The following is a 19,140-nucleotide window of genomic DNA, read 5'->3' on the forward strand; positions in this document are numbered from 1 at the left end:
TCCACCACCACTCGCCGGCAGAACCCTGAGAGATGTATCCAAAGTGAAGCGCTCGTTTTAGGTTTGCCCGATGTGGTCGTCCAGTGTTGCTCCATCTGCTCCTCTCTCTGGGTGTAGGGTTTTAGGATCAGACAAATCTAAACGGTATACAGCGTCTTTTCCATCTATCGTTTGTGTGATGGCTTTAATGGCACAAAGACAAGCTGCGCGGAAGATAGACGGAGGCAGTGCAGTAAAGGGAGCTGCAACAAGGAGAAGCCTCCATAAAAGCCACAGGCAACCCCAACCCCCCCCGAAAAACTGCCGCTTGTAAAAAGAGAAAAGACGCGTTTTTGAAGGGCCTGCTGGCACGGTGTGGACTGAGAGTGTGTCTCGGCCTGCGCCCAGCGCGTGCGCGGGGGGGGGGGTGTTCAGGGCAGCGGTGGAAGGGCAGGGTGCCACAGCTGAGCGGGGCAGAGCGGGGAGTGCCCTGCAATTAGGGTGAGCAGCTCCAGATGTGCGCACTGGTCCTCTCCCTTCTGGCTCGGGGTCGCAGGGTCAGGGGCGGTGCCCGCCGGAAAGGGGCGGGGCGAGCCAGCAGTGCGTTTTTAGAGAGGCTTGCGGGCCATCTGCTTTCGCCAGAAGTCTGTCAGACTTTCTGTAGCTTCTTTACGTGATATTTATCTGCATGGGCTTTGTAAGGCTTTGTATCCATGTGTCTTCCACTAGGAAATCCCGACAAAAATCGTAAACCACTCATGAAATTGTGTTCCGACGCGTCTTCCCTCCACACTGCAGAGGGGGAGAAGAGGAGCCTGTATATGTGGGAGAAGCGTCAGTTAAGATTTCCACTCGTCTGCACAGTCATGCCAGGGAGGCATTATTGAATTCAGACTCTGAATTCAGCTGAGAGCGAGAGAGAGGAGGAGGGGGGGGGGGGAGCGGACAGAGGCCAGGTCTCCCCATCCAAAGAGATTGGAAAATCCCCACCGTCCAGCAGCGGTGTAATGTCTGGAAATGCAGAGTCTGCTGGCTGGACTCTCTTCTCCCCCCGAGCCCCCCCACTGACTGTTTTCCTCATTAATCGGCTGATAAAACTCCCAGCGCTCCCCTGAATATCGCCACCATTATCGCTCTCTATAGCTCTCAAATATAATTTTGTTTTTTTTGTTCAGCTGAATTTCATGGTGCAACTGGACTTGTGAACAGCCAATTTATCAGCTAGAACTCATATTTCTATGCACGTCTTGTACAAGTCGTACCCTCGTCCTCTCTGCACGTCCTTTGCAAGCAGACTCTGTGTCCTCCACTTTTTTTCCTCTGATATCCTTTCTCCTGCCTTTGCTGGGTCCTGTCCATCAGTGTCTGTCCCCTGGTGACTCCTACATTCGCTCTCTTAATCTCAGATTCATTTTTTTTTCTTTTTTTCTCGCTCTCTCGCTCTCTGTTCTGCCCTCCCTCTTCCTTTCCTGCTCACCCTCTCGCTCTGGCTCTTTAATCCACCGTCTCTCTTTCCTCTCTCCCCCGTTCGCTCGGACGGCCGTCTCCCCCCCCCCCTTTCCCTCCCCCTTGCACCTGTGTCCCAGCTTGTAGTCTCGTGCCTCTTTTCCTCCTCTTCTGCCAGAACACACGTCCTGAGAGGAGGTAATCCTCAGCACCGTGCTGTTTGTTCTTCTTTTTACCCTTTTATGAGGTCAAGGAGGTGCAATACGATACAGTGTTAAAAGCATGTGAAAGTTACGCAGCGCCTGGCCAAAGTAGCCATATTTGTCCAGCTCTTGAGGGGTCTGGTACTGTGTGTGCAGACTCCAGCACGGACAAATACTGCTTAGGACAGTGCTATAGTGAGTAGCTTAAGTTTTTTTTTAGGCATGTTCATTTTTAGGGGCCTTGAAAATTTGTCACTGCAAAGTGTAGCAGGCTTGATCTTAAAATGAAGTGTATTTGGTGGATGTAAACTGACATATGTATTATGGACATGTACTGATGAAATATTGTCAGTGGGCTTTATTTATCACTACACATGTCCCCATTGATTTTAGGTACTCACTGCTGTATTGTGTGCTCGTATCCCTGGCTTTGCTGGTGTCAGTCTGTTTAAAGCTCCATTCAAGGTGACCTTTTAGTGTTGTGACTGTAAAGCACCTTAGAAATGGAACCGGAGGCAGACTTTCCGGTAGCTGCAGCTGTCTTTGTGCGTCCGTGCGTGTCCGTGCGTGCGTGTGTGTGTAAGAGAGTGTGTGTGTGTGTTTTTGTGTGTGTCCGTGCGACTGAGTAACCATCCCTTTGCTTTTCCAGATGAGAAGGCCGCCCAGGAGGAGAAGTGCATATTGTGTCAGCACCCAGACTGCCCTGAGCGTCGGCACGCCACAAAGGTAAGGGTCAGAGGTCAGCGGCGGGGGGGGGGGGGGGTTGCTGAGGGGGGCAACTGCCTAAAAACTGCACCTTAAAGAACAAAAGACTGAAAGGGACGGGGCGGCATGGACCTGCCTGCTCCGCCATGTTCCACACAGACAATCGAAAATAAACCAGGATCATCATGTCAGAGGGCAGGGGCCCATTGCAGCCGTCTGAAAGGCAACTCCTGCTGCATAAAACAGTAAAAAAACTTCTCTCCTGGAGCGCTCGGGAAAGGAGAGTGAAAAGCCTGCCTGACCGCGGGGCTGTGAAATGAATCATTACTTTATTGCCTTTGGTCTTTGAAAAGGAGCACGGCCAGATTAGCCAGAGCCCGGAGTAGTCTCGCCTGGCCCTCCCCACCCCCTCCACCCCCCTCTGCTTGACTTTATATTGTCTGAATTTTCCTCTCTGAATCCTGATAGAGCCGAAGTGTTCTCTTAGCGCAGATGCAGTGGAAAGAAGCAATGAGACAGAACTCATTGCTGCCAGTGAGAAAGAACTCGGAATAGTCAGCTGTGGAACATGCAAGTGACATGGTAAGGCTTTGCCATGGTGATTTACCGTCCAGAAGGAAACCCCAAACATGAAAAAGACAAGTTCAGGCTTTGTGTGTCGCTCTGAGCCGTGACGCCGAAACAGTGGCGTACCCTCATTGGACTGCGTGGTCGTTATCGCTGTGCTAATTGGGTGTATGTGTGGACCGGTTGTGATGTCACAGCAGGGGTTGTTATGCAGGGTCATGCACAGTGCTAGCGATGTGATTGTAGCCACAGATTACAATAGGAAAGAATGATGAAACGGAGTACACCATACTTTCACAAGAGGGAAAGGGGATAATCTATCTATCACTCCTCAATACGGGATTCCACTCCAAAGCGGGATAACCGCATATGATGGATCTGGCTTTAAAGACAAGCCAGGAATAAAATAAATGGAACCTCTCCTCCTTCCCAGAAACAGCTTTATTTTTTGTGACGTGGCCTTTCTCTGCCTCGGGACAAAACCACCACCACCGCCACCACCCCCTCCTTCTCAGGTCCCCTGTAGGAGAAAAACATTGAGTCTTGAGCCAAAGCCCATCTCAAACTCCCAATTCTTCCCCCAGTTGAAATAAACAGAGAAGACAAGTCTGAATGTGGCAGTGTTTGAGGTTTAGCAGGAGGACAGCCCTTGGGGGGGCCACAGTACTTTGCCTGTCTGGGACTGTTTGACTGACTGTCCATCTGACTGTCCAACTGACCACCGTTGACCCTCTGACCAACTGTCTTTGACCATCCTGCCCACTGTTGATCATCTAGTCCTCACAGTCCTGTGTTGAGACTCCAGGGAGGGGTATAGATAGGGAGCAGAGCGTGGCACGATTTGGTGATGTTTACAACTGAGAGCAGTGTCTCTTTCTCCCTCTCTCTCCCTGCCTTTCCTCTAGACTGGCTCGGTCGTGTTTTGCAGTGTGTTTTTGGTGCTGGTGGGACGGGGGCCAGAGTTACGCCCAGCCTCCTCTGCCAGTCCCTGTCACTCCTTTCTCAGCTCGTCAGAGTGGCCACCATCCTCGACCGCACGAGCCCAGACAGCTTATTCACACTGCACCACATTCACTCATCCTCCCTACTCTGGGACAGTGTGGTGCAGAGTCTTCTTAACTCACACCAGCTGCAAGGACCAATCAGGGAACAGTCTCTCACGACCGCAGGAACCCGGTTCATGCGGTCATATGGTCATGCTTAGTATCCCAGCTCTGTGGATACAAGTTACATTGGGTTTGAATTTAAATTAATCCAGTTTGTATTGCATCCTGCCAAATGTGGTGTCTGCACTGTCATAGAGATGTTCTCCTTTGTCTTCCTGAGCTCAGTCACCTGTTTGTGCAGCTTTTCTGATGCCTCAAAGCTTTTGAGGAGACAACTAAAAAGAGCACAACTTTTATTACTGTGAAGTCTGCTTTGCCATTTCTGTCAGAATTTTGAGTTGGAGTTTGTATTTACAAGTGCTCACCAGCAGGGGGAGACAGCGATGCGGAGAACACTGAAACACAGATGCTGCATTGTTTGCTGGAATGCTTTGCAAGACTAATGTTGCACACTCTGATGGGACTGTGGTTAGTGAGCTGTCAAAACACAGGAAGCTGTCAGCCCTCAGGAAGGGGCTCTTTGACACCTGACGGGGTTGTTGGATCTTCACTGAATCTGGCTGAATACCGAATCCACTGTGGGTTTCCGGTCTGAAGACGAGACCTCTAACCAGGTCTACGATGTTCCAGACGTTGCGTCAACAGTACAGAAAGTGTGCTCCAGCTCGCCAGATGTCATTTCAGATGCCGCTTCAAGCAGGGGTTTTAGGGGGATGTCTGTAGTGGTATGTAGGTACTGAGATCAACACCACGCAGCCAGCCTCAGCATTGTTAGTGAGGAGCTGGGGGCCAGTCACAGCTCGTTACGTGAGAGACAGAGCCTATTACCTCCATACATCACGGGACAGGACCAGACAGCGCCCGTGGGTGTGGCTCTCCTCGGTAATGTGACCCTCCCAGTAGAAACGGAGAAGGGGAGGGGTGTCAGCTGACCTGCCAGAGGTGCTGTTTTTCTTTCTCTTCCTCCCTCTCTCTTGTTCCCTCCTTTTCTCTCTCTTCCATTCCCTTTCTTTCTCCCGCTCTCATTCCCTCTCTTTGTCTGTCTCTCTCTCACTGTCTGTCTTTCTGTCTGTCTCTGTCTACCTCCCTCTCTCTTTTTCTCTCTCCCTCTGTTGCTCTCTCTCTCTCTCTCTCTCTCTCTCTCTCTCTCTCTCTCTGTCTCTCTTAATGACACACAGAAATGTAAGGTGGCCCTGTCTGTTCCTTGTAATGCATCAGGGCTCCTCTGCTTTCAGAATCAGCACTACAACCACAACCTGAGAGTGTGATACACCAATCAGACCTGGTCCCCATTCACGTTTCCATTGCATTATCTTTAACAGAGCCACACCCAGCCACTCCCCCAACCACCAGGCCTAGCCAATCAGGGCAGGTTGACAGAAACATCAAGAAGACAGACAATCTATGGGTACAGAAAGCAGAAAAGTAGATAGTTAGTCTTGGAGAAATGCCTGCTTTCAGGTTGCTAACAGTATGGAGTGACTGCCAGCTATAATATGTGCTTGAACCCTGCTAGAATTGTAAACTAGCCATTCACTATAGTCAATGCTTATTATACTGTACATTGCCTGCTGTCTAGCCCCCATTGTCTGTGTGTAAACTGGCTGTGCTTGTACAAGTGGTGAGATAAGAGCTTTTGCTGCCCTGGCCAAACTGCTGGCTAAGCTGCGTTTTTTCCTGGTAAGCTGGCATCAACCGAGTTTTGTTAGAAATGGAAAAAGAGCTTACTCATCGCTCGGGCAAGCAGAGACAATTTAAATACTGGCACTTCAAAAGGTTAAACCTATTTAAATGTTGTAGTGACAGGCCAGTCTGACGGTACTTCAAGGCTATTTCTCAAAAATCTGAAATTTGATAACTCTCCTGAAAGGCTTTGCCTGGTGTGGGTTGTGATAAACTCCGGCGATAGCCCTGGTGCCTGTTACCAAGCACCAGCTCCACTGCAGGGCACTGCAAGTATCACTGCATCACTTACGTGTCCTCCAAGACCGAACAGACCGCGGAAGTGCAGAAATGCACCTGGAACCAGAGCTCCATGGTTCCGTTTAGCTCCGGTTCCCTTAGTTATCCCACCTTGTATTGTTTATTCAAATATTTCCTCCCTTTGAGTTTCAGTTCAGTAAAGTCACACCAACTATGAGTGATTCCCTGTGACAGCTCTGAGTTGGTATTTTAAGTGAAAAGCACACTGAAAATGCAGTACAATCAGTCCTGCAAGCTAACATGCTAAACACGATGACGTCAGATACTCAAGCACTGAAGTACTCAGCACAGTAAGCGGCTGAACAGATTGCCAATAGACATTCTAAATTCAGAGGCACTGAGTATATTTAACTCAGGAACATGCCTTCTGGTAATATATTTTTGTATTTTTTATTAGTTGGAATGCCCAGTGGTTTTTCCTTTTTTTCTTCCTAATTTGCAATGCCCGGTTGTGTATCGTAGAGATGCCGCTCATTGCCACACATCCCCCACTAACATTTCTCCTTTGAAAGACATCTGAGCACCTCTTCTTTTAACACTGTGGTCCCCGTGCCAAGCTTGCAGACATGAGTCGGGAGAAATACGCTTTATGTGCGGCTTTATATAGACAGAATGCAGGCACCCGATCGACCAGCGGGGGTCGCTAGTCTACGATGAAATGGATGAACCCCTAGCCGACTGACCCATCCTATCCCCCAATAGAAGCCGGTTTATTCCATGTGTCATCCTGATCACCTTCAGCTGATGATACGGCCAGGACTGAACCCGGACCGTAGAGCTCAGCTTGCGTTCAAAGCAGATGCCTTGACCCCTGAGCTGTTTGGGAGCCCACTTGCTGCATTAAATATGGAAGTATGTTCAGCTGCTGTGCAGGCTATAGGCAGATATTCTGCACACATACACAGACACAAGGTCCCATGTCTTTGAACCTTTGAATCCACAGCGGTGCTGAACTCAGCCGTGCAGGGCTGGAGGCTGCACACCGCTGAACACCTGTGCGTTGAGGTGGTAGACATAGAGGCACTGAGCACTGTGAGATGCTCTGACACTCAGTTTAGCTGGCTCTCTGCAGGGTTCAGTCATGCTGTTAGTTAGTTCTGTGTCCCTTTCGTATTCCCTGTCTTTTCTCTCTCTGTTTTCCCCTCTGTCTTCTGCTAGTGAGGAACATTCACTCCAAGCACTTCACAGCATCCAGCACTGCTGCAGATTTATAGGCGTGCTGTCAATGATGTTGAATTCTTTTCTGAATGCAGGTGCAAATGCGTGTGTGTGTGTGTGTGTGTGTGTGTGTGTGTGTGCGTGTGTCTGGCCAGAAGAAAAAAGGCATGATTAACACCAGACATTTTTATAAAGATGAGGCCAACCACGGTAATGAACACCCCCCTACAGCGTGGCGCAGACTTTACCCGATCATCATCCTATTGCTCTCCACATCTTCCGTAACACTTATATAATCCACGATAAATACGGTTTAGGATGACAGGTTAATTGCTCGTAGCTAAAATAAGTCCAAACGGAGGCCAGAGTGTCGGTTTCCTGGTAGCAGGCTGGGCGGATGACTGTGCAGTTGCGCAAGGGCTGTGCAGTGCTCACTGTCTGAACTGACAGAAATCACGGCAGCCCCAGGCTGTGACTCAGCGCTCAGGTTGGCCACTGGGATCGGTAGGGAAAGCTGGCTGATCTCTTTTCAACATAAAATAAAACATTTGCTGTAGTGCTAAGCGTGTACCTCCACGTAGAACGTTACCCACTCCTGCCTAACAGTGATACCTCAGTCATTATTGCACAGGGAATAGTGACACTAATCTAATGACAACTTTCAGTTTCACTCTGAGAGATGCGTGTTTCTCGGGGTGAAATCTCTGGAAAGCACCAAAGACTGGGACAGAGGCGGCAGAGAGGTGACTGTTCCACCTGAGTAGTTCTTTTCGCTCCCAAGTTGATTCATAAACATTTCTTTGCTCGTAGCTGAAGTCTTCTCTTGTGATTTATTCTCCATGCTTGCACCTGTGGACAGGAAAAAGTCTCAGTGTCACAGTATGCAGCAGGAGGCAAGAGCGTGACAAGCGCCAACAAGTCGTAACGGTAAACGAGGTGGACACCTGGGGGGAAATCCCTCCAGAAGTGACACTCGCTACAGTCACTTCAAAATTTCCATGACTTTTTTTTTTTTAAAGAAGCTCCGTGCTGTGATGACACACCCAGTTTTGACCTCTTTTTGTGAATGACTGTTGTGGCAATAAATCCTTACTGAGTCTGTCTTAGGTGTGACTTTGCCTGGAATATATTGACTCCATAGACCATGTAGATGTGTGTGTATGTCCGTGTGTGTGTGTCATTCTGGTGTGTGGAGACGTGGTGCCATGGAGGAAGTGGACGCCTCCTGTCAGTGCGTGAGCCACTGTGCGGCACCCCGATCTGGTTAGGCTGTCCCTCCCACGCCTTCCTCTCACAGACAAACAAGGCGTTCGTTGGAAGCCAGGGCGAGTTGCTTCTTGCTGCTTTCCTTGCTCTCCCTGCCATCTTGGATTATTTTACATATTTCACTGGAAAACATTTTTAAGCCTGGTATTTGGGGAAAAATTGCTTATTACAGCCACATACTTGGGAAAAAAAAAACTCAACTGGCATCGCACTTGCTCTGGAACTTTCACCTGTGCATCACATTGAGAGAAAGGATGCTAGTTGGAACAGGTAAAAAAAACGTAGGCGTCTGCGCGGACTGCTTTGGCAAGGTGTTTGCAGCCAATAAGATCCTCCACCACTGTCGATGGTGAGCCTAAAGGTCCAAAAAGGTTGAAGTATTGACACACTGAAGGGTTTGCTGGTGACGTCAGCCACAAACCTCGAGATGTGTCACAACAGGATACACAAGAAAAGTGTACGAAATATTGGAAGGAAACGGGCAACTGACAGGTGGAACCATCCTCCACTGTGTCAACTCGTACAGGTTCATTTGGGTTTACATGGCTTTCCATTGGTTCCTCACGAAGAATAAATTTCCTAATAGGAGCCTCTTTGACCTAACATACCCCACGTTTGAAACGGCCCATGATAAGAGTGTCTGCCAAATGCATGCAATGTAATGTGATGAGGGAAAATGCACACAACCCAGCCCCAGCCCCCCTTTTCTGCAAATTCTTACAGTCAAGTAGTTATGTCTGTGGGCTTTGCTTTTGTGATGATCCTGTGATTGGATCTCATGCACATACACTGTACTGGTACTTTGTAAAAAAAAAAAAAAAAAAAAAAGCAGCTGTACATGTAGGAAGATGAAAAACTGATGACTGTGAGGGGTTGAACTGGGATGGTTTCTGCTACAATGCTGTTTTAAGCCAACTGTCATTACTGTAAACAGATGGATAAAACTCAGTGTTTTTATTAAGAAATGCACACACACACACACATAACGTATGTAGGAAAATCTAGGAGCCATATCTGTAATTTCACCACAGGACGGGATGAGCGGTGTGAGCTCTTTAATCTGTCTAGTCTGGGAGAATGGCCTTGAAGCAGGCCTGAGTTTGGTAAACAGACTCACGTCCTGGGCTTCAAAGCCCTCGATTCCTAGAGGAAATCCTGCTCTCTCTCCCTTTCTCTCTCTTTCCGTGTTTGGAACAAGAGATGTCTCTCGGCCCGCAGACGCACCGATGCGTTTGAAGTGCCGCCATCCCGGCCGTGGAAGGGTTAAGCCCCGAAGGTCGGGCAGGGTTGCTGTGAGAGAAGGTGAAGGGGCCCCCCCTCCACGCACACAGTCCCTGCCGTGTAAGACAGTAATCCTTCGGGGTAATTGCATTGTGCCTCTCCCTGCCTTTAAATATAGGCTGCGCTAATTGACACGGGCAACGGGGCTCCGGGACCAGATTCGAAGCACGGTCCTCAGTGACACATGAGGGGGCTTTGAGGAAGCAGGACCTCACCCCCCAACACTGGCCCCCAGCTGTCCCAACTGCCCCCCCCCCCCCCCCCCCCACACACACAAACCTCTCCCTGCTGGGTTTCATAGCAAGCTAATTGCAGGGGGTTTAAGCGCGGCTCTCTGGGCCCCAGGTTGAATGACAGGAGAACAGAGTGTCGTCCGCCGCTGCAGGATGGTTGATATGGGGAGATGGGGGGCGGGCTAGCTTGCAGCGAGCAGGCATGGCAGCACAGGGGACACAAGGCTAGCAAGGAGTCACTCTTCTGAGAGCCACTACAGGCGGTGTAAGTAACAACAGTGCAGGCACTGCGAAGCGTCACCCAGAGAAGTGGAGGTTTGCGGTTCCGATCCTTGGTGGGGCGCTGCTGATGACGTCTTCATCAAGGAGTTTTATGTCATCAGCTAAAGTATTACTACAGCAGCAGTTAGATGGAAATACTAGTCAAGAGAAAAACATTACTGAAGAACAGGGACTCAAGCTCGGGCTTGTGGATTCCCTTGGACTGTGAATTAATTACCACGTCACCCTGGGGACTGAATCCTCAGATTGTTTTAGGCATTTTACTTTCAGATGTTTTGGATTATGAAACACGTGTCCCCCACTCGATTCTTTCCCCCTTGGTCCTTGCCCCCTCGATACCTGCCCACTGCAGGGTCAGACTGCCAGTCAGAAGACAGTACTCGCGTTTGCTGTGGTGACAGTCACCTGTGTCTCTGTGCCGCAGCCCTGCTTGACCTGCCCAGAGAACCCTTCTGCTTATGGGCCTAAACTGAGCCTAATAAACTTAAACTCTACATTTTGCCATTTAGTCATGTCATATCCCAAATGTGGAATGTGAATGACTGCCTCACCGAAAGTCAAGTGTTATAATTTTATAAAGGCACTTATTGGAAGACTTTTTGAACATATGACAGTTTGAAAGTTTTGTGCGAAGTTATTACAAAATTCATTGTTTTTGTGTGTCACATTGTTTATTTATGAGTAGTCATCTGTAATGTTCTGTGTCTGAATGAGTCCTTGTGACTTTTTGGGGCAGTTTGGGTGTGCATCGTTAGGACTCCATCTGAGTGCGGTGCTCTTGAATACATCCAGAGGTATATCTTTCCTTGGAAGCATTAGAAATTATATTAGGTGAGGGATAAACAGACATGAATAGTGAGCCTGTGAAGAGAAAGAAAAGTGGGAGAGGGAGGAGGGGAAGGGAGAGGGAAGAGAGAGAGAAAACTCAGCAGAGAGGACCTACTAAACAAGATAATCAGGGAAATCCTGAAAAAGGAAATGAAAGAGTGGAGAGTGAGAGAGAGAAAACGGGGAGAATGGGAGAAAATGTCAGAAGCTGAAGGACGGTGGGAAAGAATGAAGGAAGTAAGTGAAAGTATGAGAGGGGGAAAGAGAGGGGGAGACATGGATAGAGAAGTAGACAGCAGGTACTTGGGAACTGATCAGTGAGCGAGAGAAAAAGATATGGAGACAGAGAGATAGATAGCATGGGAGAAGACGAGGAAGATAAAGAAACTGATTGTGCGATTCGCTCCACATGTGAAGAGTGATAGTGAGTCTGCCAGGGCAAGAAGCTCCGTGTGTGTGTGTGTGTGTATGTGTGTGTGAGAAACAGAGAGGGAGGGAGGGAGGCAGGGAGGAAGGGGGGAGGGAGGAGGTGTGGGCGGGGGGTGTTAGAGTAAACACAGCCACTCTCTCTGACTCGCCTCATACTCACTGGCTGCCACTTCAGTATCTCAGCCTACCTGCTCACTCTGATCACAGAACATCCATGCATTCGCCCAACCTGCCTGACAGGGCAGGGAAGAAACAGGGGGACCTCCGAATCTCTCCCAAGGGCTACCAGTCCCTCCTGGCCGTCCCGGAGCACTCTCTGGCTTGCTTCCCCAGGTCGCGGGAGGTCTCACCGACGAGGTCACCCACAGAGAACGGGGGAGCGCAGGCGTCCGAGTGCTGGCCTCAGGTGAGTGACGGGAAAGCGTGTGACGCTAGGGCGCAAGAGTGGACTCGTCATCGCCATCGTTGCGCGTTCTGCCAGTAGCGGGGACCGGGGGGGGGAACGTGCTCGAGCTTGACTTTCTAAGCAGCGCTCCAGGCGGGAGCACCGACCCGTGTGAGATGTTTTAATGGCGAGACTTTCCAGCTGTTGTCTGTGTCCATGCTGTGTGCGCGTGTGTGCATGCGTGCAGTAGTATGTGTGTGTGTGTGTGTGTGTGTGTGTGTGTGTGTGTGTGAGAGAGAGAGAGAGTGCCTCAGCTGCCATTCAGAGGCGCTGTCTCTGTCAGCTCCATGTTTAATGTTTTTCCACCCTACATTTGGAAGCTTGATTTGTTGGAACAGGTATTGTTTTGTGGGGGGGGCTGTTGCTTAATTTTGCAAGTTCAGGCTAGAGCTGAGCTCCACAGATAACTTCTTGCCCTACCGCCCATCACAGCTTCTGTACGCGATATCATGAGGGGCGCATGGACGCAGCTCCTGGGTGCCTGTTGCGCCCCTCTCCCCCAAGGGGATGCCATACGGACAGCCATACGCTCTCTCTCCCCGTCCCTGTCTCCCAGACGAGGGATGGCACAGAAGGAGAAATCGAATACAGTCCAGACCGGTTCAAGTCTGCTGTTTTTTCCTCCATCGTCTGCATATTTCACATCTGCTTCTTATATCAACAACCCACGGCCCGTTCACTAACCCCCCCAGCGCATGCACACACGCACACGCACACACACACATACACACACGCCATCGTTTCGTACAGAACCGAAACCAGCTCCAAGAAGATCACTTTCCCAACTGAAAGTGGAACGACCTTGTTCTAAATCAGGATTTTGAAGAAATTCTGCCGAGTGTTCTGGCTCAGCAACGTCATGCGTTTTTTTTCCTTTCTTCTTTCTACGTCCATCTCTCTCTCTCTGCCTCCCTGTCTTGCCCCTTTTTCTCCCCTCAAGCCGCAGATAGCCGTGTTTCATCACAGTAAGGCGTTATCTGAGACAATCCGTGCATACATTCGCAGCTGTGCTAAACGAAGCTTCCTATCAGAGCCCGTTGACTTGTGTGCTCTGTGTGTCCGCTTGGCTGCATCGATTCCTCTGCCTGAATTTGACAGAATTAATTATGTAAGATTTAAAGGGATGGATTGCTGGGGTCAAAGTGCAGGCAGCTCCTTCTGAGCCAACCAGCTGGTTCCTCTTACGGCATGGATCCAACGCCTGACGCTATCCTTTCAACTTTCCTGACAGGGCAGGTTTACAGGGTACGAGGAGAGCGGTGTGCACAGTTTTTTTTTTTTTTTTTTTTTAAATTAATACTCATGTCTTCATGAGTGAAGCTTTAGCTTCCATAGGTGCGTGAAAGTGGGTGTGTGCGTGTGTGTGTGTGCATGTATGCATGTGTGTGCAAGTGTGTAGGCTCAGGGCTGGAGCAACAAGTTGAAACACACTCTGCAAGGAATGTCTTAACTACCAGAGAACACTGTCTCTATTCACCTTCGCTGTGCGCGCATGTCGCTGTTCTCAGCTGTTGTCATCATCCACACTGGTTCTCATAGTGCTGGTGCTTTAGCCTGCGTGGCCACAACGCTGAGAGAAAGGTGCGCGCCGGCTGGGTCCCTCTTTTGCCGACCTGCGCAGCGCTTCCCTTGCTCTCTTGAAATGTGCAGTCCGGGTAAACTCGCCTCAAAGAGAGCCGCTGCATCGAGGCCAGTCATCGCGGACCTTTCCATGTGGTTTCCCTCTTGCACCAACAGGATTAGTACTGTTTGCCAGAAGGGCAGGGGATTTCCTGTGGATGGACGGAGGCATCGATCTCTGCTTTGTCTGTTTGCTCGTGTTCTCTGTGTCCTTCAGAAGTCGAGATCTTTAGTGGAGCCTGTTACTTTGACACTCTCTAGACCAAAATCAAAGATGACACTGAACTAGCATGCTACAACTCAAGTGGCACGCTAATTCAGTCAGGAATTGAGGTGTAGAGGTGGACTGTTAAGCAGGAAGCTTGCATCCCTCTTGGTTGGAAGTTGCATCCTCTGGACCTGTTGGAGTACAGAACTCTCCACCCTCTAAAGGCTTTGAAACAATGACCGTGGACTAACCAGTCACCGAGGTATCACCGAACCTTCGTCTTTTCCTCCCTCGTGCACATATCCGCTGGAATGTTATACATGAGGGCCACACTGCCCGTTCTTAGAGAGTGCCCCGAGGCCACCCAGTTCAAAAAGGCTGACCCACCCAGAGCTTCTGTTTTGAGCCATCCACGTGCACATGAAAAAGAAACAGCGAAAAAAAAAAAACTGCAAACCTAATAGAAACCAGCCCTCGGTTATATAAAGCTGCGCATAAAAGTCAGGCCCTGGCAGTCAGAGGCCAGCACACGTGCTAGTGGCAGGAGAATAAAGCGCGACGGTTCAGCCTAACTCTTCTCACGACCGGCCCGTTCCTCTCCTGAAAAATAAATCAGACCAGCGCGAGACCTGGCTGGGGCTGCCTTTGATCCATGCCTCTCTCTCTCTGTCTCTCCCCTTTCCTTCCTTCTGTTCTTTGCTTCTGGGCATTTGTGTTTGTGATGCTTTTCCCCCGTTCTTTCCATCTTCTGACCTCCCCCCCCCATGGTACCCGATGGCCTCAGTCAGCTACCACCATCGCTGGCGTTTTGGCAACGTTCGCGGGTCCCCTCGTTGCACACCCCTGGCGGGGTCATGTGTGGGGCTAAACTTTGCCGCCAGGAACAGAGCGCGTGCAGTCTGTGCAGACTGCAGTCCCCCATGGTCACACCCCCATGATTTATCGCACATGTTGCTCAGATTTGTATTGCCATCTTTCAGTTACCGATTCACGCACTGATGCACTGTGGGACTTGTAGTGTGAAAGCAAGCCACAGCTGGAATGCATGTGTGTCAGAGAGTTATATTCACTACACCCTGTGCTGTTGTGTGACTGCAGAGGTTGTCATGATGAGATGAACCTGGTGTACAGTTAAAATAGGCGATAAAATAAACAGAAGCCACATCGGGTTCTTAGTCCTTGCACACCTCTCAACCAACAGGCACTGCTTCTGGCAGCATTTGGCATTGCAGTGTTTGTGTGTGTGTGTGTGTGTGTGTGTGTGTGTGTGTGCTCGTGTGTGTGAGTATGCATGTGCATGTGTGCATGTGATTTGTAGGTGAAGTGTAGGTGTGATCCCCAGTCCTGATGATATCCTATATTTCAAGATAGTCTTGTAAGACCCAGCAACTTGGTGTGTGCTCAGTGCGGTCCAGGCAAGTATTTACCCTGGAGATAATTTTAAATAACAGATTTTTTCCAGAATAATGAAAACATCTCAAAAGCTCCAGTTACATCTAAATTTGAAAAGGTGATTGTAAGTTTATTGATAAGAATTCTTCACCAAACAGTCCTAGGTATCCTTTACGTTTAGAGTTTAAGCTTCAGGAGTTCAGTGCTGCTCCTCTGATTTACTGCATGCGTGGTGAGCAGGATTCCCAAACCTGTTACATTTTACTTTATGGCAGCAGCTGCATCATTCACAAGTCACACCTGGGATGGCCTGATAAAAATACCTGGCTTTACATTCCCTTTGAAACAGTATTACGGGCGCTGATTTTAAAGGCCTGTGTGAAACTGTCATTTCAGCTCATTCATAAATTACGGGAATGAATTGTCTATTAAATAATTTAGTTTAGGGGATAAGATCTGATTTAGGAGGACAACAGAGAAAGAGGGAGCAATGGAGGGGGTGGTGGGAGGCAGGGATCCGGAGGAGAGAGGCCCTCAAGGTTTTCAACATCTGCTGCGGCGGGACTTGCTGCCTAATTCCTCTAAATCATTAGCTTACAGCCCATGATTTCCGGGCAAGCCTTGGACATGCTGTCTACTGTGTGTGTGTTTATGTGTGTGTGTATATGTGTGTGTGTGTGTGTGTGTGTGTGTGTGTGTGTGTGTGTTTGTGTATGTGAGGATGGGTGGGTGTGTGTACATGTCAGACAGTGTTTGTTTTTATTGAGGTTTACCTCAGACATTTAGGGATGATACGTGTTTGTGTGTGTGTACGTGCTGGAAGAAGACCATGCTGAGTGAATGGGAGAGAGAGGCCAGGAGACATTGTGTACCTACGTAAATGTGAACACCGCGTGGGTGTGTCTGTGTGATGGTGTGTCAGCGAGAGGAAGTAACAGATTCGCATCACCACAGATATCGCCACAGATATCCAACAGACGTGTTTTGTAATTGTGGAATTGTAGTATGTGTCACCACCTCATGATGCCGCTGATTACTGCTCTCGGTCTTAGTGAGCTTGTTTTAAGCCAGTGGTTTGAAAGTACTATCAATATAACTCAACATACAAAGCCGTCCGATCTGCTTTTTTTGCCTTCTGGCTGGCTGTTTACTGTTTAGTGTAATCAAATACGTTCTGCCGTAATTGTGTGAACCAGTGAGTAACCTTTATTCTTGGATCACTATTCAAGAATATTGAATAGTGGGGTATTGAAGGAATTTCTTCAGGTCGATCCCTGTATTTGAACATTGTTTAAATAAATATCTTAAAATCCGTTTTCAAATTCTGTACATGTGAACATTGTGCCATCTTTATTTCTTCAGAAGGCATTTTTAGACTTGCAAGCTAATTTACGTTACACATATTAGTGCATATATTCCAGGTTCTCCTCTAAAATGTCATAAATTAGTGATGTGATACATTTTTAATAACTCTCAGAAAACTTGTTTGTGTGAATGAATGTGCTCTCATGACTCAGACCAGGAAACGTGCTGTCTGTTATGTCCTGGAATGTATCACTAAATGGTAAAGGTGGTGTTTCTAAGGACTGAAGAAACGTTACCTGCTTTGCATGACTACACTTAGAAAGTTGTAGTGTCACTGAAACTGCTGTTAGCTCTCAGTTTTAGTACTGTTACCAGTAAATCTAGCCCTCTGTGTCATCAAGCCCAGGACAGAGGCAGAACGGTCTTGAAGAGCTCCTGTCGTTATTCCAGAAAGTAAAATCAACAAGAAACTTGACCAAGTGCTTGGAATTCATTTTCCAAAAAAGAAGAAAAAATAAATCGGTGACTAAGCTCTCAATAATTAAACCCAGGATTAGTCGTTGGTTTGCTGCATCAAAGCTGGAAGAAGATTTCCTGGAATCCACTTGTGCACACATAGACAGATTCTGGGTTCGATCTGAAGGCTCCTGGAAGTGCCTGGGCAGCCCCTGGGATCAGACAGAGGTGTTGCGTCTGCCATCCAGACGTTGTTTTCTTGTGTGGGCACCGGCAGACAGGGTGTTGGTTGGGCACGGCAGCAGACGATCTAGGTCAGGGCAGGCAGAATTGAGTTTTCTTTCTGGGTGTGGGCACCGCTCAGGCTAAACACCATCATGCCCTCTGAGCCGGCATAATTGGCATTAGGGAAGTGTGACTGTGTGTGGAGTTGCCACACTGGCCGTGCAGAGCTGTAAACAAGAGCTACATTGAAGCTGGAAAGATGACTGCCACTCGGCCAGTGGTCCCTCCATCTCTCTCTCTCTTTCCTTCCATCTTCATCTCAAAGGCAAAAGGGAGGACTGGTGAGCCAGCGCTGAGGGCAGAAAGCAGCTTGAGTGTTGACTGTTAATGAGGCAGTGTGCAACCTATACACACACACACACACACACACACACACACACACACGTTCTTGCAAAGGCACGTTCACATAAACAAGGAACCATCACACAGAGATGCACAGACATACAGTACATACCTATACGAAAATGAAATATATTGTAATATAATGCGACATATGTTATGTCCAGTAATACTTTACAAATACATTTATACGTTTAAAATAAAAAAATGTAAAGCATAAATATACTGCAATATACCAAAACAGTAATGATTTCCATATTTCCAAATATATTTACTGAACTAAAAAATAAATACTCTAAAATATACTCTGAATATATATTTTTCACATCGTTATGAAAAAACACACCTGCTCACACACTTGGAAGAACCAAAATTACACATCACGCAGACACACATGCACACATACGTACGCACACACACTCAGATTGGGGCTGCATGTTGTGTGAGACAGACGTGAGTTCTGGCTCCGTAGGCTGTGTCGGCGGGTCGGGTCATGGGTAGAGACGGTCCCTGCTCCTTCTCCTCAGGCGGCCGTGCCCTTCACATGCTGACACTTTTCCCGTGGGGGTGATTGAGGGGTTAGGAAACCCGTGAATGAAGGGCTTTTCTTCCCAAACAAGCGTACAATTTCCACCTCCATCCTGCTTTGTTTTGTAAACCACTCGCCGAGCGCCCGGCCCCTTTGAGGCGCACTGGCGCCTGCACAGCTGCGCAGCTGGACACAATTTTGCGTTGTCTGTGCAAAGGCCTCCCTGGTTATGGTGTCCCAAAATGGACAAATCTGTGCACATAGAGAGTTATGTACCGTTTGGGGTATGACGGATTCCACCCTAGTGGAACTGGTCAGTGATCATATGAGTGTGTGTATGTGTAGGATTGCGTGTGTGTGTGTGTGTGTGTGTGCGTGTGTGTGCGCGTGCCTGTGTATGTGTCCCTGTGGCTGCGGAAGCGATAATCTCTCGGGGGCCTCTGAGCCGGGCGGTGTGTTTTCTCAGCTGCCGGGAGCGCAGCGGCGCACGCGGCTCCATCTCTGGTCGCCGCTCCCGTCCTGAGCCGCCCTGTAATCCCCTCACCCCCCGTCGGGCGTCCGGGACACGCGTACACCCCCCTGCTGCCTCCACCCCGTGTTCATTACATTGTCCCCCACAGAATTCACACCAATTACCCGACTCTGGCAAACACACAACATTCCCTCACGAGGCTCACAATCTGGCACCGTCAGTTCAGGGTTTCACAAGAATTCTGTGGGTGGTGCTGGGACAGAGCTGCTCAGGCCCATACTGAGCCCCTACACAGCACTGTATGTTCAGCAGGTTAAAGTTCCACTGCCCCTGTGGCCAGTCAGTCTCTTATCTCCCCCACATCCCAGCACCTGGTCCGTTCCCCCAGGCAAAAAACACATTCACTGCGTCGCTTCATTTCTTCACATTTAGTCACTTTTACTTAATTTACATATTTTTTACAATGTTCCACATAGGAAGAAATACACTTGCTGAAAAAAAGCATAAGTGCACAGTGAGACAGGTGAGGGCACAAGGTAACGCAAGGTAACAAACACACCTGGTGCTGTTGCCACGGATGCCCCCTCCAGACTGTGAATGCCACCACGCAGTGGTGCTTTGAA

At 48.9% G+C, this 19,140-nt stretch overlaps 1 protein-coding gene across 3 annotated transcripts in view; it reads left to right on the plus strand.

Annotated features, from left to right (window-relative positions):
- plekhg5b (pleckstrin homology domain containing, family G (with RhoGef domain) member 5b) overlaps positions 1 to 19,140 on the plus strand; it is a 65,632-nt gene that overhangs the window by 15,555 nt on the left and 30,937 nt on the right. For 2 of the 3 annotated variants that reach the window (XM_036533919.1, XM_036533920.1), the window contains exon 1: positions 11,651 to 11,872. In XM_036533919.1, the coding sequence (XP_036389812.1) occupies positions 11,681 to 11,872 (192 nt within the window). In that variant the 5' untranslated portion in view covers positions 11,651 to 11,680. Of the gene's footprint in view, positions 1 to 2,277; positions 2,355 to 11,650; positions 11,873 to 19,140 lie in introns of those variants that run through there. The other variant, XM_036533922.1, reaches the window with a different exon arrangement.

Source organism: Megalops cyprinoides, chromosome 7 (assembly GCF_013368585.1).
Source record: "Megalops cyprinoides isolate fMegCyp1 chromosome 7, fMegCyp1.pri, whole genome shotgun sequence".
NCBI lineage: Eukaryota > Metazoa > Chordata > Actinopteri > Elopiformes > Megalopidae > Megalops > Megalops cyprinoides.